This window comes from Camelina sativa, chromosome 13 (genome assembly GCF_000633955.1).
Source record: "Camelina sativa cultivar DH55 chromosome 13, Cs, whole genome shotgun sequence".
In the NCBI taxonomy this organism is placed as follows: domain Eukaryota; kingdom Viridiplantae; phylum Streptophyta; class Magnoliopsida; order Brassicales; family Brassicaceae; genus Camelina; species Camelina sativa.
In genome coordinates, this window is record NC_025697.1 from 18,065,745 (window position 1) to 18,088,728 (window position 22,984).

Below are 22,984 nucleotides of genomic sequence, written 5' to 3' on the forward strand. Positions count from 1 at the left end.
ATAAAAATGGAGGGAGAAACTTTTTCTCGAATTTGGCTGTTTATTTGCACAGAACATTGTGGTTATGCTTTATTTTTCTTTTTGGATGGCAATGGCAATGTGATTTTGATTTTTTGTATATATATATATATATATATATATATATATATATATATATATATATATATATATTGGTCCAAGTGGTAAAAAAAAAACCATTTTGGAAGGTATGACAAAACACGAGATACACCGAAAAAATCCCACTAAGGCACAAACAAACCAGGTGCCGAGGTGCGCATACATAGTGGCACACTCATTTAATCAATGAGCTATCAAATTCACAATTTTACTCCTTTATCCAGTTGCTTCTTAAAATGGGGGAACATGTCAAAATGCCATAAAAGAAAAAAAAAAATCTGGCATGCCAGTGTTTAATCTGTATGCCATAGAAGTATGTGATATTTCTGAATTACCCTTAATGAAGGAGAAGGAAATATAATTGATTTAAAATAAAAGATAAAAAAATCAGTTCTGAATCCACCCGCTTCCCCTCTCTATCCGATCCAACCCGTTTCTAGATCTAAGGGTGAGAAATTAAAACGAGCCCCGATTTCTTGTTTAGTTCCATTTCCCCGATTTCTTGTTCAGTTCCATTTCCGATCTCTTCAACTTGTGTTGCTTGAATTACCCCACATGTCAGTCGCTGCCCCCGATCTTTCAGTTGGTAAGTCAAAATAATAATTCTCCTATCATCCACAATTGGAGAAAGAATGTGAGATGAGTGAAATTAAAATTATGGAATGGATTTTTATATGCATTGGTAATTATTAGAATGTAGTTGGGTAATTGTATTGTTTATAGTGGGGAGTGTAGTTTCCCAGTTGGTAGATGTTATTGGATGTTACGAAAGTTGCAGACGGACGAAGGTTCCACTGTTACTGTTTTTAGGACAACTTGGGACAGCTAGTACACATGAGTTATAGTTGTTTCTGGAAATCGTAATTGTTATATAGTTTGTTCTATTTTCAGGTGTCGATGAAGAAGAACATCCTAGTAAACGTACATTTTCACTATAGAGGATCATATTCAGTAGAGCATGAGTGGATTTCCAAAAGCTCTTTATATGTTGTATTGTTGAAGACATCATCGTTAGAGAAGATAACTTATTCAGTGCTATTGGATAAGATCTGTAAGAAGATTGTATTAGATAGAGCCACAAGAATGGTGAGATTGAGTTACAGTCTATGTGAAGGTCGAAGAGAGTCAAATATTTGCGATGAAGAGGATGTTTATGTATTTTTAACTTCATTGGATAAAGATGGGTTAAGACCAGTTTTGCGTGTGGAGTTATCTGGTGAGTCAGAACTTATGGAGGGGGGCGAGCAACTTTCAAGAGCAGAGCGAGGAAGTTCATATGGTGTTAATTATGTGGTGTTGGAATCCAATGGTAGAGTTGATGATGTAGTTAATGATGCAACAATCTTGACTATTCACAAAGAGGGGGATCAACAGAATGAACCGATCATTGAGGAGTTGATGGAGAATGCTAATAATGATGATTGTGAGAATGTATCAGGTAAAGAAATTGTGGATGTGGATCACCCGATGGATGACTTTGTGGATGTTAGGCATGAATATGTTGAGCTTTCATTTAAAGAAAAAGTGCATGTTGTTAAAGAATGGGAAGATGTTATGGGTTTGAAAATAGACCAAGAATTTGCTTCTAAGGAGGCGGTTTGGGATTTGTTAAACAGAGCTTCAAATGAGAATTGTTTTAGTGTCAAGGCAGTTAAGTCAGAACCGACGCGACTTATGGTACGATGTACTCAAGCTGCAATAGGTTGCAAATGGTACTTACTAGTTGCAAAAGTTGAGAAATCATATTTTTGGAGTGTTAGGGTACATAGAAAGATGCATACATGCTCTCGGTGTGTTGAGAGTACAAGTTATGTCAAACAAAAAGGCACACCACGATTGGTAGCAAGTGTTTTGCATACAGACTATCCAGGTAAGTTTGATACACCGACTCCGAAAAATATCATAACTCTTGTTCAAGGAAGACTTGGTTTGGATTGTTCCTACTCTACCGCCTTGAGAGGAAAAAAACAACATGTTAGTGATGTTCGGGGGAGCCTGAAACAAGTTACAAGATGTTGTATTCTTATTTTCACATGTTAAGGGAGGTCAATCCTGGGTCAGTAACAAGTTTGAAATTGGATGAAGAAAATAGGTTCAAGTACATATTCATCGCTTTGGGCGCTAGCATTGAAGGGTTCAGTGCAATGAGGAAAGTGATAGTTATGGACGCAACTTTCCTTAAGACTGTCTATGGTGGTATGTTAGTTTTTGCAACAGCTCAGGATCCTAATCAACACCAATACCCCCTTGCCTTTGGTGTAATTGATAGTGAGAATAATGATAGTTGGAACTGGTTTTTGACAAACTTGAAAAGCGTTATACCGGATATTCCTGGATTGGTTTTTATAAGTGACAGACATTCAAGCATTATCAAGGCTGTGGTGGATTTGTACCCGAGCGAATATCATTGCAATTGTGTTTGGCATTTGTCGCAAAACATAAAAGATAAGGTTACGCATGACAAGGATATCGCCGCAGAAAAATTCAGGGACTGTGCTAATCTTTATACCAAAATTGAGTTCGACAAAGAGTATGCTGATTTTAGGAGCAGGTTCCCAAAAGCAGCTAAATTTCTAGATGAGAGAACCAAGATTGACAAATGGGCAATGTGCCAATTTGAAGGAGATAAGTACAAAATAGTTACTAGCAATCAAGCAGAATCACTAAACAGTACATTTCGACCTACAAGGAAGTTACATTTGTGACCTATGATTGATGCAATTGTCGAGAAAATCTCTGAATGGTTCAACAAACATAGGGAAGAGGCTGCTTCTGCTCCCGACACAACACATGTGGTGCCATATATGGAGAATATATTGCACGAGCGATGTGCAACTGCAGCAAAGTTGTCCGTGACTGAGCTTAACAGTTTGGAGCTTGAATATAGCGTAATTGGACTTGATGGTGTGACTTATTTGGTTGATTTGAAGCTGAAAAGATGCTCCTACAGATGTTTTGACATAGACAAGTACCCTTGTGTACATGTTATAGCCGCAGCGAGAAAGCTCATGAGGAATGAATGGAGAACAGCTGATATCAACATCTATGGTCTATGCTCTAAGTATTACTTGATAGAGATGTGGGCTTTGGCATATTATAGAACAATTTATTAAGTTCCACATGTGTCTTATTGGAATGTTCCTGCAGAAGTTGAGGCCATGTCTGCAAAACCGCCGGATTATACACCAAAAAGTGGAAGAACTCAAGAAACTTGGTTTCCATCTGCTGGAGAACGTCGCCGAAAGAGGAAAAGAAGAACAAGCGTACTTGTGGCATAGATTTGGAAAAAAATTTGCAACACCCTTGATTCGATTGATGTTGAAACAAGATTTTGGTATTGACGGGATCTGGTCATCGACATGTATTCGGAATTTTATGTATTGTTTTCAGTTAAGTACAATTGTGTATTGTTTTCCAATTAAGTAATTCGGAAGATACAACTATTACAATTGTGTATTGTTTCAATTAAGTATATCGAAAGGTACAACTAGTACAATTATATATTGTTTTCAATTATGTGATTCAGAAGGTATAACTAGTACAATAGTGTACTGTTTTCAATTATCGGATTGGGATGGATCCGAACTGATTTATGTTTTTGGGTCGGATATAAGCTTGGATCGGATTCTCTGGTTGGGTTTGTAGTTTTTTGATTTTTGTTAGGTTTTTTAGTCTTTTCATAATTTCTGTCCATTAAAAATATTCATCCGGAAATTAATTATTAGAGCACTGGCATTGTAAATTTTTTTTGCCCCGATTGTGGCTTTCCAGACATTGTTCCCTTAAAAAAGGCTAAAACCGTCATTTACAATATCCAGACAAGAGGAAAATGTATCAAACCACCAGCCAAACGCCTCTTGGTTTCTATTTTTAAAACTCCCCAACTTCACATCCAAATCCAATATTGTTGGCTTCTTCTCTCTTTACATAAACACACCAATCCACTTCACTTTCTCTACACATCATCAAAACAAACAATTCTCTAAAACGTAAAACACATAAAAAAAACGCAGGAAGGTGTATACAAAAAACTCTAAACAAAAGATGAGTTCTACTAGCAAAGCATGGACAGTGGCAGTGAGCATTGGAGCCGTAGAGGCGTTAAAAGACAAACTAGGTCTTTGTCGTTGGAACTACATACTCCGGTCTGTGAACCATCATCTCCGTAACAACGTTAGATCTTCTTCTCAAGGGAAAAGGCCTTCTTCTTCTGTCTCTGCTGGGGTTATCTCCTCTGCTGAGAGTGAGAAGGCCAAGAAGACTGAAGATTCGCTTAGAACTGTCATGTACTTGAGCTGTTGGGGTCCTAATTAAAATTTTGTATAATATATAATTTTTATACTTCTATGAAAATTCATTGAAACATCATTATTTCATATTCAATTTTGGTTTCAACATAAAACAAACATTTCAAGAAATCTAAAATAAAATCAAGATTGCAAAAATTTCAAGTCAACCAAGCTAATAAACCAACGATTTGAAGAGAGTAACACAAAATTTACATGTTTCAGTCATAATTGAACTTTTTAGTTTTTGTCATTGTGGAATATACTCTTCTTTTAGCACACATGACACAAGTCCACAAGCTCAGCATAGTGAGACATTGCAAGTCCATGAAATTAGGATTGTGTGTACTGAAACTAACCTAGAGGGACTGACTTGGTCCAAGAAGTGTTATCTAGTTGAGTAAGTTTAGTATCCAGAACCTGATGTAGGATCTTAACTCCGTAAATTACAGTGGAAACCTCAGAATTTAAGAGAGATAAGATTGCTTCTTTAGAGTTTCCCATTAGATTTACACAACAGTGAGTCTTGAATGAATGAAAGAGAAGCCAAAGATTCAACATGTGGGGTAGTTTTCACTAACTTGCAAGACAATTATAACAACGGTCCTTTCCATTAGTCTAAGTATCATAATCCCCCATCAACACAGATCGGCTTAGTTCAAAGATACAACACAACAAACAAACATCAAATGTGAAGTCACTTACTACTCCTTTAAGCTATAACATTTCTTCACAGCTTCAGTAATCTCCCAGACAACTTTCATGTCTTTAGGGAAGACAACCACATCTCCTTTCCCTATCTCAAAGGTTTCATCTTTTTCGTTGAATCCGTCGACATTCACTTTCACTTTCCCTTCTACGAAAAACATCGTCTCTGTCTTTGTAAACTCCCATGGAAACTTGCTTGGAGCTCCTTCCCACCTTACACAAATGCACATCACAACTCAGTCTAAAATGTGATCTCTTTCTCATTTTTTTTCGTCTATTTCCAATTAAGCTATCAATTCACAAAATGTACACACTAACACAAATCTACATGTTCTCAGACACAATTAGACTCTAAATACAGATTCTTGCAGCAAGAAATCAAACTGTCCTGACTCCTGATCACCTAAAATACTCAGATTAGATCAACACTAACAGTTCTGCTTGTTAAAACCCTAGTTCTCTATCAACGTCATTGAAAGAGAGAGAGAGAGATAAGAGAAAGTTACAGACTTGGGCCAAGAGGAGACGCCTAGTTGAGCAAGTTTGGTATCAGAAGCTTGACGCAAGATCTTGACTCCGTGGATATTAATAGGAAACTCAGAATCGGAGGAGATAGAGAGGATTGCTTCTTTAGGGTTAAGCTTCGTGGTGATGAAGGGAACGCAAACGCAGACTGTTACGAGAAGCAGAGACAGAGTTAGAAAATGATTACCCATTTGGATTTTTCACAAACTCTGAGTGTAGAAATAGATGTAGTAGAAGCCAAAGATTCAAGCTTTTTTTGCAAGAGATGGTCTCTTCGAATTTACTAAATCTGAGAGTTGAAAACTGAAACTGGTGAATGGGTGAGGCAGAGATGGTTGACTTTTTGAGTATATGAAGCCCTGAGAGATAAAGAACCGAACCAAACTTTAATTGAGATTTTTGGTTGTTCGGTTCGGCTTCGGTTATTGGTTAAGAATCAAACGGCGAGATGTTAAATTTAATTTGGTTAAGTAAGAGCTTCAGATTAGTTTGGTTTTTGGTTAACTGAAATATATGTTTTTTTTTTAGATATAACCGGATTTATAGCACAACTAGACTGGCTTTACCATGTGATACAAAGCTTAAGGTGTAGTATGCAATTTAAAAACGGACAGTCCCAAATATTAAACATTTTTCTGTGGCGATTGTTAGTAGAAGCACTAGCAACAAGCGCAAATTTCAAGCGAAAACACATGTGGAATGGTGGAAAATAATCTGGCTTTGGCCAAGAATGGTTAACCTCACAAGAATATATTCAAAGCCTCAATCCAGTCACTGCCTCTTCATCAACTATGCTGCAGAACAATATAAACACCCCCTCGTGGATGATGGATCAAATTCAAATGTAACTTTGATGACTCGTGACAACATCCAAACCAGTGATCTAAGCAGAATCGGCTTAAAAATAGTCAAAAAAGTTATAAACTTTGTCCAATTTTTGAAAAATAGACTAAATTATATGTCAAAAAAAAAAATTCAAATCTTAAAATACAATATTTTTTATGTTAATTTAATATGGTTCTAATGCAAATACACTCCTTGCATTGTGACCTCGAAAGAAACCCGAGTCATCTTTTATTATTCCATAATGCATTCAACATTGTAAAAGATATGATTACAAGATACAAACTTACTTGTATAGACTCTAGTAGCCTTATGAGGATAAGAGATTAAAATCCCTTTAATATATATATTAAGGTAATTCAGATTCTACAATCTCTCCCTCTCCTCTATAATAACGTTTCTTCACTTCTTCAGTTACATCCACAAAAACTTTCATGTCTTTAGGAAACACAACCAAATCCCCTGCCATTAATTCTAAGGCTTCTCCTTCTTTGTGATGCTCTTCTACCTTCACCTTCAACTGCCCCTCGACGAAGTACATCGTTTCTGTGTTCTTAAACTGCCATGGAAATTTGCGTGGAATGCTTTCCCATCTGCTTAAGTATGATCTCGCAGTTAGTCAAACCATATACATGTACTTATGACTCAACATGACTTTTAAATCTACTTATTCTAACTTTCCAAGGTTTGATGAGTGTTTTCATTTTTTTTTTCTTTTTAATGAAACAATTTCTTTGTTTATTTTTTTTTAGGGTTAAGTCCCACCATAGATGATAGAACAAGATCACATCTTTAATCTCTATATACTTATTTACCCAATGTTGATAAAAGTTTAACCCTAGTGGCATATTACAAAAATGTTATTATATTTTAATTAATTCAATAAGTAACAAAAGAAAAGCTTATATTAGTTTATAACATAACAAAATAATATTTTGGAAATTATTTAATGAAATTGTTTGAAAGATCTCATTTATTGTTTCAAAAATCTTAAGAAATAGTAACAAACTATTTTGAACAATAATAAAACTAAAATTAAATATATTCATCCCTAAATCGTTTAATAATGACAGATATATTTTAAAACTAAAATATAACATTGCTTTTATTTGAGATATATTGAATATTATACATATTTTATTAAATAATTTTTTCTTATTAAAATCTAAGAAATCACAAATGTTATATTTTATTCAGTATAGTATATACAACTAAAAATAAATCAAAAAGTTACATCAAAATTTCTAAAGGTGACCGCTTCAAAACATTTTTTTTATATTCTGGATTTTACAAATTTATATAATTCATGAATTTGAACATTGTTTCATGTACCAAAGACGGGTTGAAATCAAAATATGAAACAAAGTAAATTAAATTTAAAAGGTTATAAAATGTATAGAGTAAATCAAATAAAATTTCTGCTATTATTTTATTATTAACAAATTATAATAAAGTTTATGCAAATATTTCCGGTGTTGTACGGCACAAAGGTAACTATCTAGTTTGTTTCTTTATTTTCTGTTTTGATTGCATATGTTTAAAGCATATATAATCAATCTAAGTAAAACATGTATAAATTAATACTTGATAAATAATATTTATAGAAAATTAATATATATATATATATATATATATATATCTGGTCCGAGTTGGCTTGTGTAACAGTTGACACAATTTAATAAAATTATACATAGATATATTTTTAAAATTTTTATGTAAATATGATCTCATCAATACTATAAATTAATGGAAAATTTACAAAAAAATGTGACTTAATTAATATTTTCCAGAAAAAAATACTAACTTTTTTATTGCCATAAAGTACATACGCAGACTAATTTCCAGTTGATAAATAATACATCAACTTTCTTGTTTTTCTTCTAATTACCATGTTTAAGTTTTTGTTAAAGTCGTTGACTGCCTTAACACCGATAGATAGGAAATCAGAAAAACGGGAAAGTTGATGTATTTTTATTAACTGGAAATTAGTCTGCGTGTTTTTCTAGCAATGAAAAAAGTTCATGTTTTTTTCTGGTAAATATTAATTAAGTCAATTATTTTAGGAATTTTCCCTATAAATTAATAATTTTTATATGTAAGAAAATTTAGTTAAATAGGACTCTTGTGGTGTTTGTTTTTCTTGAATTTTATATTAATTCTTGTTAGAATTCAATTTTAATAGTTTTACTAAATCAAAATACTGGATTTCTAACCTGTTAGACATGATACTGGATTTCTTACTTGTAATTGGTTATAGAAATATACTGATTATACCCAAAAATATTTTTGATACGAGTTTTTTTCAAAGAAAATTAAGAAATTATGCAAATAAATTATAAAATATTATTACTAATTTAGCGATAAATTAATAAATGTATAAATCTATACTAATAAAAAGTAGAAGCTATAAGCTCCTAAAGACGTCCACTTAAGATTTTAAACCACCAATAGGGATTAGACATTTCACTAATTAACTTTTTAAAAATTCCTAGAATTTTCTATGTTAAGAATTATTTTAAACAACCTATCAGGATTTGACATGTCATTCATTAACATTTTTTTAAATTTCCAGAATTTTTTAGAAAAAGGAAAATTTTAAATTTATGGAAATAAAAGAACTATGCACAAATCCCACATCGGCTAGAAATGTTTTAGACAATGATTCAGAACTAGTATAAATAAGATTAATATGCTTCCAACAACGAATGAACAGGAAAGCTTGATTTATCAGGCGTCCAAGTTTAAAAGTATATTCGGTTTGATCCAGTTTTTTATTTAATCAAATTAAAACTTTAAAAAGTTTCAAAAAATAAATTATAATATTTAAAATTTTGAAAAGTTTTAATATTATAAATATTGAAACTTTTAAAAGTTCTTACCTTTTAAAAAGTTTTTAAATTTTAAAAGTTTAAAATATTATAAATATTGAAACTTTTAAAAGTTATTAGCTTTTAAAAAGTTTTATTATATTATAATTTTTAAATTTTAAAAGTTCAAAATATTATAAATATTGAAACTTTTTAAGAGGTTCAAAATTTATATTTCGAAACCATTTAAAAGTTTAAAATATTATAAGTATTTATGTAAAACATAAATTATCTTATTTATCTACGTTTGTGATTTTTATTTCTTATGAGCAGTAAAACATATTTTGTGTATGATTTTATAGATGAGTTGATATTCTTTCATTAATTTTTTATTTTTTATCTTATTTTTTATTTTTATGAGAAAAGAAATGATTTTGTTCTTGGAGTTTGATTGATTAACAAGTTGTGTGGTAGTCTTAAAAAAGGTTTTTTAGTGGAAGAATGTGAAGAAGTTGACGAGGATGAAGAAGAAAAAGAACCAGACGATAAAAGTAATGATGACGATTACCACAAAATTTGATAATAGAAATGACAAGAAAAAATATGAAGAATAAGAAAACATTGAATAAAAACACGAAAACATAGGTGGTAACGATCAATTAAATATGAAACGAGTTAAATTCATGATGATAAAATTGTTTTGTTTTTCTGGTAGTCAAAGAAATGGTTTAGGATATGTGAGTTCATCAGTTTAATTCGCCTCGCCTGAATGTCGAGTTAAATTCATGATTTTTTTTATTAGATTTGATTTTATAACACAACTGATTTTTATCTTTCAAAAAATTGTGTATCTGAAATTTAACATTTTTCTTAATACTAATTTAATTTTTTTATAAGATAATATTTTACTACCGTCATCAATCATATATAGTTTTCATCAAAATATATCAAATATACCCACGCGTAGCGTGGATTTAAAACCTAGTTACTATAATACCTTAGTCTTGTCATTCTAAATTTCATAGGTTTTACATTTGTCAGGTGGTTTCTTTGATCTATAGAAAACCTGGAACTCTAACCTGATGACTTTTTTGACAAAAGGTGGTCCTCTCAGACAATTCAAAGAAAGTTTAACTGACGTACGACAATTTATCAATTATAGGTCAAATTACTCATTTTCGACAGATTCTATAGAAGGATTTTTCATCCATAGAAATTACGTTAACAATTTTTTGAGGGATGAATCCATAAATCTGTAAAAATAAAATCAGTCAAAAATTCACATATTTTCCTGTTATAAGACCTAACAAAATGAATTTCAATAGGTTTTTCGGACAAGAAGTCAAGATGTTGTTAGAATGCTCTCATGATGAGTCTTATCATTATTTACCCTCATAGATTCAAATGACATGAATACGGATTCTCGACCTCTGTGGGAATTAATGGCCTAGTGCTTTATTTCTTGTTATCAGGCTAGATGAACATTAACATGCCACACGAATAGAAAGCAATTGGTTGGTTCCGCATGTTAATTATGATGTACTTTAAACCTTTAAAAGGGTAAAAACACTACTAAAAAGCCTAGTTATAAAAAAAATTCAAAAGAGTATAGGAAAGAAAACCGACAAAGGCCAAGAGGCAACCCCGAGTTCAGCGAGCTTAGCATCCGAAGTTTGTCTCAAGAGCTTGATTCCATGAATCTCATTGGGAACCGCTGGAGCGAATATCGAATCAAGGTTAAGTTCCATAGTTGAAAACTTAAAACTAAATAAAGAAGAAAGAAGAGATGAAAGGATGTTGTTTAGAGCATGCTTGATCACAAAACATATGTTCGTATTTAAAGTAACCTTTGCCTAAACATGAAAGTGGGGTAACATTTCCGAAAATGAAACGTAGTACATCTACCCATACAGGACAAACAGAGAAAAATAAGTTTGTGGAGCTAATTCTGTTCCTCGTGATAAATGTCGTCCATATATTTTGTTGTTGCTAGTACTGATTTTTGTGACCGATGTCGAAGGACGAGAAATTTATTGAGATTCCACTTTAACACATGAAAAATTATGTGAAATTTGATGTTGCCGTTATCAGATTTTGATATAAAAAAAGTTATCTCCCTATTATTAATTTGGATGTACAAAGTAACTTTTTGGGTGTAAGATTTATTATTTGTATTTTAACATCTAGAAAACATATATACTTAAAATAATTCTAAAAGAAATTAGTTTCCATAATTTATATTATATGCTTTTAACTTGCTAAAAAAATGTTGGGGATCAAATTATGGAGCGGGTAATTAGTGTTTACATAAATATGATTAGATATTTTTTTACAGAATGGTCTACTAAAATACACAAAATATTTTAGTTTGATATCAAATGAGTTAAGAGAGGTTAGTGCATGCATGAATTACGCCAACCCTATCTGGTACCAAACACAAAAAAATACAATCCACCTAAAATTATAGAATCTAAATGTTAAACAAAACATATTAAAACAAATACAAAAATCCAACATACAATTTTCTAAATAAAAAAACATACATTTTTCTGAATTATTATTAAAAATTTGTAAGATTATATCGTTTATCAACTTTTTAAAATATGTAAAGTAAATAGATGATAAAATTCTCAAAATGTGTATGAGTCCTATACTTAAACTATGTATATATATATATAAAAGACACGAGTAGTTTATTCAACCCAAACTGATACTCTATTTTAATATATATCAGTCCAAACCCATTTTCACTCATGTTTAGTTGGAGCTCTTGAGCGAGTATATAAGCACATCGTTGAGAGTGTATTAAAACTAACTGTAAGATGATAGCAATCACACACTTGAGGTGTAGATAAGATGATATCAATCACACACCAAAATGATAGCAATCACACACACTGAAGGACAGTTATATCACCGTTGTAAGGACCTTAGGACCCTACACCAGCCAGACGAATGACTCAAGCCCTCTTTTACTTGGAGTTTCTTTCATGAGTGGCAGGTAATATTTCTCTCCCTTCAATATGGATACCCAATGGTCCACGTCTATGGTGGGGAGCTCTAACCACCTTCCACCAACAGGTCTAATTAATCCTCTTCAAACCTTCTCATATCAATTGTATCAGATTCGACCTCACCACTTCCGATCTGAGTCTTCGAAAAAGGTCCTGTAATATAATTCTTCATATGCTTATAAAAATGGCAGTACAATTCTTCATATGCTTTAAAAAAAAATTGGATGACGATGGAACTAAAGAAAAATTGAGGTAGGGGACGTGAAGAACGTACACAAACCGTTGAAGTGTTTGTTGTACTCCGACGAGTCCGACCACCGCGTGAAGAGCCTCTGCATTTCTCCCAGTATACTCCTTGGGATGACCGTGAAGATGCCAACAATATATATTCTCAAGTCCATACTTGCCACAATGTGTGTTTGATTTCTTCTTAGATGATGAACACGTACTTTATATGCAACGCAAAATATTTTCCTTCAAATTTGTCCACAAATCATGTGCATCTGTAGTAAACAAAACTGCCGAAAAATTCGAGGTGTAATCGAAGTTCGTAACCACTCAATAACTATAGAATTAGACAAATCCATGACCCAGGTTTTACGGATTATTGGGGCGTGGAACCATTTCTCAGGTTTTAGGGTTTATTTTGATACATTTTGGTTTAACTCGGGTTATTTGAAGGGTGCTTAGTCCTTCTCCAATAAGTTTGTAGCCAAATTAAGAATTTTTGGAGGAAAAATATGATTGAACACAAAGCAATGAAGTTTAATTTAGAAACCACACTAATTTTTATTTGAATGAAATTGTCTCTAAATAAAGATTGAGTAATTTGTATATGATATCTTATATAGGAAGAAAATTCATTATAATTCATATATATAAATATCTCTCGACTTTAGTAATAATAATAAGAGAGAGTTGAGTTCTTAACCATTAATATATTAATTAGCTAATGAAAATTATGTTAACAGACAGTTGAATTCATGCTTTAAATGACTTACATTTAAAAATTTATTATTTAAAATGATATTTTTTGAATTAAAAATTTCATTAAAACAACATTGTTTTGGTACTAATAAATAGTGGTTAACAGCATATAAACGTCTGTTAGTTGCTCAATTATCATATTTAAAGTCATGTATTTTTTAACTTGGTCGAGGAAAATTAATATTTAAAAAAATTAGTCAACGAAAATTGATGCTTTAAATGATCTAAAACAAAGTTTATAATATATATATACTAGAAGTCATCCCGTGCTACGCACGGATTTAGCGTACAATGTTGTTCAACTTTAGTAATTTGGAAATTATTATTTTTATTTGTTTATTCAGAAATGGTTATTATTGTGATTTTAAAAATATACTGGTCATTTTAGTTTTTCTGGATGGATTTGTTTGGTGTTACTTGAGTTTTCCTTTTATATATAGTGTTAGACTATTTCAACACATGAACAAAATTTTGATTGTATAGTAGAGTGTGTAGTTTTTTCTTCCTTTAGATTTTTAATACATATTAGAGCATGTACATTCGTGAGAGACTCATTAATTTTCTCATCATATAAAATTATTTTTAGATGTAGAGAAATTTGAGAACATTTTTCTAATATTGTACGTCTTTTGGTGATTTTCTCGTCAATATAATATTTTTATTTTTAATGTAACTTAATATTTGTAATATAATTTTATTTGAATACTTATGCTGTTATTAAAACATATTAATATGCTTATTAATTATATTTAATTTTATTAAGTAGTTATTTTTCATATCATATATGTATTATCAATAATAAAATTATATATATTAATATAGTTTGTGAAAGTTTCACAATGCTAAATTATATGTTAAACCTTGAGAACCGATTTTCCCTTTTTCAATTATAATAATATTATTCTTTTTTCATTTATTTTAATTATTAGAGACTCTATGATGGTTTAAAACTTACACTAATTTTTGTATGAGTATAAACATGCAATGGTTTTGTTTCATCATCATCATATATGCAATTGAATAAAATGAATAATCATATTTGTCGTATCTACTTAGAAGATAAACCGTAAGATATTATAATGTCAAATGTCATAATAATAATATTTCTTAGAAAGTAAACTATTATATGTGAAAGTGGAAAATTATAGAAATTTTTTGTTCTTTTATTTCTAAGATGGTTAATTCTAAAGCTATTTGATACTAAGATTCTTAAAAATATATGATATCAATATACAATTAACATATATTACTCAAAACTATAGAAGTCAAATTAATCATATATAGTATAGAAAAATGCAACTCATATCATACTATGATATAAAAAGAAATCACAAGCTTAACAACATGATTTTTAATGACAGTAAACATACAATTTTCCTTTTTTATAACAGTTTTAAATACGTTTTTTTTTGCTTAAAGATGAAGACTACTAAGAAATTAAATTTACAATGGAGAAACTCATATGCATCGTCCAATAAGAAGAAGTTTTATCCTGCTTTACCACATGAATGTCCAAAAAAAAAGAAAAAATTGAAATTCTAAAATATAAGAAAGGACATACATAAATTGTATGACATCCATAATTCCTGGACCAGAGCTCATGGAGAGTAGGAAAGACAACATAAACACTCTAATGAATAAATAAATTTGTCTCGCATAATTTTTTTCTATGTAGTATTAAAGTGAACAATAAACATGCTAACCTGCAAAAATAATTTAAAAATTATTCAAGATACCTATTGAAATTTGGAAAGATATATAAAAATAATATAATTCTTTATCTGAACCTAATGACTGAAATTAAATAATAATAACTGAAAATTGTTTTAAAAGGAGAGTAATTAGAGATTGAATTCTAATTTCATGGAAAACGGAATGATTCTACTTTTATGGAAAACAAATTGGTAAGGTCTAATGGGAAATAAATGAGTAAGTATTTCTCAAATTACTTACGGAAAACATCCCACCATTAGATTATATAAGATTAAAGGCCATAAACTAAGCGTATATGATAATCCAAAAATTTATGAATTTATAAGAGAATTTTGAGAACACATAAATACCCCTCATTCTAACATAATCTAGAATCATTTCTTGTCCATGAATCATTTATAAGATTGAAACCCAGAAATAAATTTTATACATAACTTAGAATCCGTTTTTGCCCTGAATCATACATAAGATTGAAACCTGTAGTTTCAAAATTCTAAAATTTCAAAATAAACTATAATTAGTTTTTTCCTATGATGAAATATGAAGAGTTTTTTTGTTTGTTTTATGGGCCTCTAATTATTTATGTCCAAAGTACAAATGAATTTAATTAATTAGGTCCAAACAATAAAATAAATACAGGTGTTAGAGAAATAACATGCCAAGTGTCATCTCCTTAGCAAAAAACAGAGAAAAACCTTCTCATATTATATAAGATATATATATATATATATATTTCCTTATATAAATTTTATAATTTTTCTTATTTTTAAATCTTTTGTTTTTCCTTTAGCTTTCAATCTCTGAATATATTATAAAAAGAAAAGAAAAAAAACAAAATAAAAAAATATATATAACGAGGGGAAGAGATAAGATATGAATGGATCATATGTTATTACCATATTACTGATCCACAAAATAAAAATCAAAATAGAGCTTCTGTTGTAGTTAGTTAGTTGTAACCAGAGAGAACAAATTAATTAATAGTAAGTTATTAAGATATCAAAATGGGTTGCATTGGTCTTGTGAATTTAACAAGCATCAACCCAAATCGGCTTATCCTCACAAGAACATCAAACAAGTTCTACGACTCAAGAAGATCACCATCCATGGCTGGGATTAGAGCCGAGTCTATGGCTACTGAGAAATTGGGCATCACCATTGAGAAGAATCCACCTGAGTCCAAACTCACCCAACTCGGTGTTCGTAATTGGCCCAAGTACATCAGTTGATTTATGTATTCCTCTGTTTTTGCTAGTAAATAAGAAAGCTTTAGTCTTTTTTACTTGACCAAAGAAGAAAGCCTTTAGCTTTGTTTTTTGGTGCTTCAAAACAAGTCCTGGTTTCAATTTTTGTGGGTGTATTAGACAATCTTTTACGTCAACTGATCAGTCTGATATTGAAAGGATTAGTCTTTTTTGTTGCCCGTATAAGAAAGCCTCTCTCTTTTTTTTGTTTTTGTTGAATTCAGTCTCCATGATCATGTCATATGTAACCTCTGATCTTGAAAGTTGTAAACTTTTTTCTTGCCCGGATAAGAAAGTTTCTAGCTTTTTCTTTGTTGTTGTGGAAATGGTGATATTGCCATATGTAGAAGCCAGAAAGATACACAGTTTCTCAGTGTTGGATTTTTTCATTGCATAGGTGGGGTTGTCCTCCAAGCAAGTTCCCATGGACATATAGTTCAAAGGAGACTTGTTATCTGCTAGAGGGGAAAGTGAAAGTGTATCCTGATGGATCTGAAGAAGGTGTAGAGATTGAAGCAGGTGACTTTGTTGTTTTCCCTAAAGGAATGAGTTGCACTTGGGATGTCTCTGTTGCTGTTGACAAACATTACCAATTCGAGTGAGAATGGGTCTCAGTCTCTGCTCTGCATATTCGTGTGTAAGATAAGACTTTGACAATCCTTCTATGTTGATGGATACTTAGTTTTATCTGTCATATATATATATATATATATATATATATATACATATATCACTCTCTGCGTTTTTGGGATCTGTTTGCTTCGATATCTAAAGAAAAATTTTGCCTAGTCTAGCGTCCATCTGCTTATGCTTCCTGATGAAATTGAACCGATATTTTGGTTTGCAATTTTCCTGTAGTGTTAGCTTTAGTGGAAACTGGAGTCATATGTATCAATGTCATTCGAAGTGCAATATAAACAAATAGTTCGTATTGTTGAAAGTTTACTTGAGAATTTTTTTTTTCTTTTTTGTTAAAAGGTTCAAAGCTGAGTAGATAATAAAAGTGGTATTCACGTAATATCCATGGATCGATAATGTGGGTTTTGAAAGAAGAGAACAAGAAGTGGTTGAAGAATGTAGCATCCGATTTGTGATTGACCACTAATCTCCAAAGTTAGTGGGAAAAGACAGAGAACAAATTACGCATTTATCTTTAACCTCATGGTGTTAGAGACACGTTCACGTCTTCGCGATATGATATTGCTTGCCTTAAGTTTGTTTTAAATAATATTATTTGCGAGAAGACGCCCTAATTAAAGGAGATAAAAAAGACACGTTGATCGTAATATTTCACTTGGGGATTATATAAAATAACTTTACTTCTTGGTTCAAGATCTTGTAAACTTTACCTCCTTTAGGAGTGAATGAATGGAATACAATATGTTTGATCAAAAAAAGATATTTAGAAAGTCTCAAACTCTCAATCAAGGAAAAACACTGAAAACTTGCGTGAATCAATCCGTGGTTCGAAAAGCACTTGGTGATGTATCATATGTCCTCTCCCATGAACTTGTTTTGCCTTACTATTGAATAGTGACATTCTAGGGACTTATGAGCCATCCATCTTGTTATGCGAAGAGTGTTTGTTGGTTGCTATGATGAATGTGATTGTGTTATATATGTTGTGTGGTTACCTATACATTTGATGAATGTAATTTAATCGATAAGAGTATACATGTAATTAATCACACGTAGTACTTAGAAAGTGATTTGATTATTCTAGATCAAGTGTGTAGTATTAGATTTTGCTCAGACATCTCCCTTTATCTTGTTTTAGGTATATAAGATCTCTCGGGATGAGCCACGAGTTCGACTGGAGACGGAACCGTACAATAAATACGAAAGTATATGGAACATACATGTGTACTTTTTTTTTCTTCACAATAAACAACCCAGGTTTCAAATATTGTAAATTCTCGAAAGTGACCGTAGTAGTAAATTCTCGAAAGTGACCGTAGGTCGGACAGACACTATAACTAGTACTATTGATAAGTACACCGTACACGTTTACACGGTCTGGCTTACTGAAATAGTGAAATGTTCTCATCGTTAAATCTGATATTAAGACAGCTAGACGAATCCAAAGACGCAAAAAGAGAGGTCACTTAAAAAATGGTACCTTTCTTCGAAAAGGTTATTCAACAAACATTTTGTGGCTCCGAATAATTTTATCTCTAAGCTTAAGAAGATCTCCTAAATTTTTTCGTATATATAAAAACATTTACACCTAGCAGAAGATAACATTTTATATATAAAGGAAATGATTTTCTAGTGCTAAACGCATTTAAGCATGAACATATTATGTTTGGCCTCAATTGTCAACATCTGCATCAAAGGTTCGAATTTCATTCATTTTTAAGTTGGCCACCTAGCAAGTGATTGATACATTCACCATTTAAATATTATATTGTATCACTTCCTACATTTTACCAATGGTCCCCTTATCATACAACAGTTTACTCCTCGTGCGTATAACTCTCTCAAGAAAACATTTTAAAATTTTCAACAGTTATACAAGATTGCTTATCTAAGTAAAATGCTGGGAAATTCTAAACTCGTGTTTTCCAAATTTGCCTTTTAGACTTTGATTTTGACTTTGATATTTTTTGCTCGAATTCTCTCTTCAATCTACGAGCAAATGTAACATATTATGTTGACTCTTTAATTTCCATCTAGTACCTTATTCCTTCTACTTATAATTACTATAGTTCCTTTGAATCACTTCATCCATTGTTAAAGTCTTTTTGCTATAGTACTGAACTACTGATATATATACTATATATAAGCATTCTTTCCTTCGATCAATTATTCCTAATTCCAACAATTCTATTCTCAAGAATTGGATGAATTGATCTCTACATAGGCTAAAGTATCATGCATGGAATTGGATGATTTTGGAGCAAACAAATAATAAAGAACAATTCGTTTCATTCCAATTAAGGAAGAGAATTTTGCCACGTCAATTAAATTACGCATTTCAATATTTGCTTCTTCTTTTTTTTTTTCTCATTTCGTATAGAATTCTATATCGTATTCCTTCGAAACTGGAAAGAGAAAATCTCTGGAAAATAACGACGTGAAGTGGAAAATTTTATATATTGGTATCATATCAGTAATAGTCACCATATAATATGTGGCTGAAAATGTTCATGTACGTGTAATCTGTAATATATAAACTCACCTTATATGGCCAATAATAATGCATAGACAGACTCAAGAACTAAAAATGGAGAGAGTTGCTGCAAAACTATCTAAACTCCGTTCGCAGCTTACTAAATCTAATTCCCTATTTTTTCTCTACTTCATCTACTTCTCATTCTTCTCCTTTTTAGGGTTCTTGGCACTCAAAATCACAAAGCCAAGAACCACTTCACGTCCTCATGACTTGGACCTCTTCTTCACTTCTGTCTCTGCCATCACAGTTTCTTCCCTGTCCACCGTTGACATGGAAGTCTTCTCCAACACTCAACTTATCTTCCTCACTATCCTCATGTTGCTCGGAGGCGAAATCTTCACCTCTTTTCTAAGCCTCTACTTTTCCCATTTCACCAACTTCGTCTTCCCTCATAACAAGATTAGACATCTTATGGGGTCTTTTCATTTGGACCGTCCGATAGAGGATGGCCGTAGTGACCTTGAGACTGTAGTAGATAATTGCGAGGGTCTTAAAAAGATCGATGAAAGGGCATCTAAGTGCTTGTACTCGGTGGTTCTTAGTTATCATCTTGTATCAAACCTAGCTGGCTCTGTGTTGCTTCTTGTGTACGTAAAATTTGTTAAATCGGCGAGAGATGTCCTTAGTTCCAAAAAAATCTCACCTCTCACCTTCTCCGTCTTCACAACTGTCTCCACGTTTGCTAACTGTGGATTTGTCCCCACTAATGAGAACATGATCATCTTTCGCAAGAACTCTGGTCTCATCTGGCTCTTAATCCCTCAAGTACTGATGGGAAACACTTTGTTCCCTTGCTTCTTGGTTTTCCTCATTTGGGGACTTTATAAGATCACAAAGCGCGACGAGTTTAGTTACATTCTCAAGAACCACAAAAAGATGGGATACTCTCATCTACTCTCCGTTCGTCTATGTGTCCTTCTTGGATTGACGGTGTTAGGGTTTCTAATGATACAGCTTCTTCTCTTTTGCACCTTTGAGTGGAGCTCCGAGTCTCTTGAAGGAATGAGTTCGTACGAGAAGTTGGTTGGATCACTATTTCAAGTGGTCAATTCAAGACATACCGGGGAGACTATTGTTGACCTCTATACACTTTCCCCAGCTATCCTCATACTCTTCACCCTAATGATGTGAGTTGCAGTTGCTTTAAATCCTTTCCTGATATATTTATGCATATATGGACTCAAATTATGTGCATAATGTCGACATACACACAGGTGAAGTTTCTTATACACTTAATTATATAGTACGTGCTGTATCTTGTGTTTTTTAACAATAAATTAAACTAAAACAGTTGAGATAGTCCTTTTTTAGACGATCGAATACAATAAGAAAAGGTCACCACATGAAAGTTGGCTAGACTTTTCACTACAGAAAAAACCAAACATATTTGCCAAACGCTTTTTTATACCTAAACTTTAATACCCTGTAAATAACAATATGAACTATATTAAAATTCAAATTTGCTACCTAAACTATATAAAGTGTTGTCAATTTCAACTTCTATTCGAGTTTAACGATGTTGAGTCAAACGATCTGTAACATCCATATGACACTGGGATTGACCAAAACTAAGAGTTTAATGACTTAACATCATTAAACTCTGATTTAACACTGTTCGAGCAGAGGTTGAAATTAACAATATTTTATATAGTTTAAATAGCAAATTTGAATTTTAATACAGTTTATGTTGTTATTTGCTGGATGTTGAAATTTAAGTATAAAAAAGCGTTTAGCAAATAGTTGGGGTTGATTTTAACCATTTCCTCCGCATATTGTCACATATAGTTTCGAAAATTAGTGAATCAGTTACCTAACTTTTCTATAAAAGCAAATATTTCTATCGTAAGCTGTTTGTTTTCATGTGTTTCTTCTGCGAAACAAACAAGTAGAGCCACCAATTATTATGTTTTTGCTTGTGAGAAGACTCTCTGCAGAGCTTTTAATTTACATCTTTGTAAACGGAACCAAGGTCCAACTCTTTAGTCAGTACAGCACAAATCACTTCATCAAGTGTGTAAGACTTGTTCTAGCTTTGGTTCATCCCTGATTTTCTAAGCTCTCAACTATCATGCTCCTTGACTTTCTCTTCTTCTCTTCTAGATCTAGAATCAAAGCTACACAATGGTTCTTACCTTCATCTTTCCAACATATTTGTTTCCACGCGCCTCAATCTTTTAAAGCTTACATCAATTCAAGAATCTCTAAATGAGCAAGGATCCTTGTCTTCCATAAAATGTAATCACCACTCCCATCAAACTTTTCTAACTTCAGTCCTTATTCTTGAACTCTCTCTTAACTTGTTTTTATACACCTTCCACCTGGCTCCATCTCTTTGGACAGTGCAGCATCAATGACTTCCTCTAACGTTAAGTTCGTTCTATCATACGTAAACATATCTCTAACCGCATCAAATTGCTATGGCAAAGATATCAACAAAAATATAGCATGGTCTTCATCAGACATCTCTACTTTAGCATTACGTAATTCATCAATCAACCTCTGAAACTCATCAACGTTTTCTACAACAGACTTGGTTTCATTCATCCTCAAGCTATGCAACTTCTGTCTCAAGTAAAACCTCCTTGTTAAAGAACTAGTCATATAGAACTTTTAACATACCAGAAGCTGTTTCTTCCTTCATAATCTTTCGCAAAGCTTTATCTCCAACGCTGAGGATGATCATGCTCCTTGCCTCTGTTTGTTATTCTCTTCACGACCTGGACTCAACTTGGCAAAAAGTTTCTCATCTTCAGCTATTTTAACATACTTGTTTCAATCCTCTTCCTCAATCTTTAATACTTCCTTCAAACCATGAATACCAAGATGAGCATGGATTCTGATCTTCCATTAAGCTTTTTTTCTTCAAACATCTTAAAAGACATGTTGATATAAGTCTTTTCTTAGTTTCTGCCTCACAGTCAATTCGTCGAACACCTTGTGTGCACAGAGAATTCTAAAACCCTGAGAGATTTTACAATGCTTTTTCTCATGAGCTAAAAAGGAGCTACAACGTACACTGGTCTCTTATATATGGAGACTTTAACGGCGTTACAAGGATATAGCCGGGAGATTCCATAACAGCCAGAGCCGTGTCTGCTAAAAAAACTAACGACGTCTCTTTTTTCCATTCATAGTGAAATTACATTTATGCCACAGGAGGAGACAGAGTGTTAACCAAAGCTTAACCGGAATTAAACCAAGCTTATTTGAACAAAAACATATCGTAACTCAGGACCAAATTGATTTATTTACGCTATTTAGAAGTTTTAACATTGGCCAAGTTTTATAATCTACAAAAACAAAAAAAAACAAAAAAAAAAAAAACCTCAATAACTTGAAATTTGATAAGAGGAGACAAACAAAACTTGTAGTAATTAGTAGAAAATTAATTGGCGCCTAAAACTCGCCGGAAAGTTTCAACCTTTATTAAGCTAAAATAATGGAATACAATAAAAAGCTGTGAAACTTTTTAAACTTGTGAATTTCATTAAAATGAAACGTTTGCAATAAATTACATTAACTTAGAAACTTGAGGCTATCTCTTCGCAAAAAAAAAAAAAAAAAA

At 32.0% G+C, this 22,984-nt stretch overlaps 5 protein-coding genes across 6 annotated transcripts; 3 read left to right on the forward strand and 2 right to left on the reverse strand.

Moving 5' to 3' along the window:
- On the forward strand, positions 4,162-4,431 carry LOC109128467. Its single transcript, XM_019234839.1, has one exon. The coding sequence runs from the start codon at positions 4,162-4,164 to the stop codon at positions 4,429-4,431; it is 270 nt and encodes an 89-aa protein (XP_019090384.1).
- LOC104737028 lies at positions 4,912-5,989 on the reverse strand. Its single transcript, XM_010457124.2, has 2 exons — positions 5,622-5,989; positions 4,912-5,324 (listed from the first exon to the last, which is right to left on the reverse strand). Exons 1-2 carry the CDS (start codon positions 5,825-5,827, stop codon positions 5,108-5,110), a joined length of 423 nt encoding a protein of 140 aa, XP_010455426.1. The 5' UTR covers positions 5,828-5,989; the 3' UTR covers positions 4,912-5,107.
- LOC104737029 lies at positions 6,680-11,106 on the reverse strand. The gene is made up of 2 exons (XM_010457125.2): positions 10,913-11,106; positions 6,680-7,072 (listed from the first exon to the last, which is right to left on the reverse strand). The coding sequence occupies exons 1-2, from the start codon at positions 11,032-11,034 to the stop codon at positions 6,829-6,831; spliced, it is 366 nt and encodes a 121-aa protein (XP_010455427.1). The 5' UTR covers positions 11,035-11,106; the 3' UTR covers positions 6,680-6,828.
- LOC104737030 lies at positions 15,882-17,530 on the forward strand. 2 transcript variants are annotated; one of them, XM_010457127.2, is made up of 3 exons: positions 15,882-16,216; positions 16,642-16,881; positions 17,223-17,530. In XM_010457127.2, exons 1-2 carry the CDS (start codon positions 16,005-16,007, stop codon positions 16,844-16,846), a joined length of 417 nt encoding a protein of 138 aa, XP_010455429.1. In that variant the 5' UTR covers positions 15,882-16,004; the 3' UTR covers positions 16,847-16,881; positions 17,223-17,530. The 2 variants fall into 2 exon arrangements, with proteins under 2 accessions (XP_010455429.1, XP_010455428.1); XM_010457126.2 differs by lacking the exon at positions 17,223-17,530 and having other exon boundaries at positions 16,642-17,091.
- Positions 19,432-20,760, forward strand: LOC104737031 (sodium transporter HKT1-like). The gene has a single exon (XM_010457128.1). It carries the CDS (start codon positions 19,444-19,446, stop codon positions 20,548-20,550), a length of 1,107 nt encoding a protein of 368 aa, XP_010455430.1. The 5' UTR covers positions 19,432-19,443; the 3' UTR covers positions 20,551-20,760.

Excerpts from the sequence above, each read along its gene's own strand:
- LOC109128467 (XM_019234839.1), top strand. The coding sequence starts at position 4,162 with ATGAGTTCTACTAGCAAAGCATGGACAGTGGCAGTGAGCATTGGAGCC.
- LOC104737028 (XM_010457124.2), bottom strand. The coding sequence starts at position 5,827 with ATGGGTAATCATTTTCTAACTCTGTCTCTGCTTCTCGTAACAGTCTGC. Across the intron at positions 5,325-5,621 it reads GGCGTCTCCTCTTGGCCCAA|GTGGGAAGGAGCTCCAAGCA; the intron begins GTCTGTAACTTT and ends CATTTGTGTAAG.
- LOC104737029 (XM_010457125.2), bottom strand. The coding sequence starts at position 11,034 with ATGGAACTTAACCTTGATTCGATATTCGCTCCAGCGGTTCCCAATGAG. Across the intron at positions 7,073-10,912 it reads GGGGTTGCCTCTTGGCCTTT|ATGGGAAAGCATTCCACGCA; the intron begins GTCGGTTTTCTT and ends ATACTTAAGCAG.
- LOC104737030 (XM_010457127.2), top strand. The coding sequence starts at position 16,005 with ATGGGTTGCATTGGTCTTGTGAATTTAACAAGCATCAACCCAAATCGG. Across the intron at positions 16,217-16,641 it reads GGTGTTCGTAATTGGCCCAA|GTGGGGTTGTCCTCCAAGCA; the intron begins GTACATCAGTTG and ends TTCATTGCATAG.
- LOC104737031 (XM_010457128.1), top strand. The coding sequence starts at position 19,444 with ATGCATAGACAGACTCAAGAACTAAAAATGGAGAGAGTTGCTGCAAAA.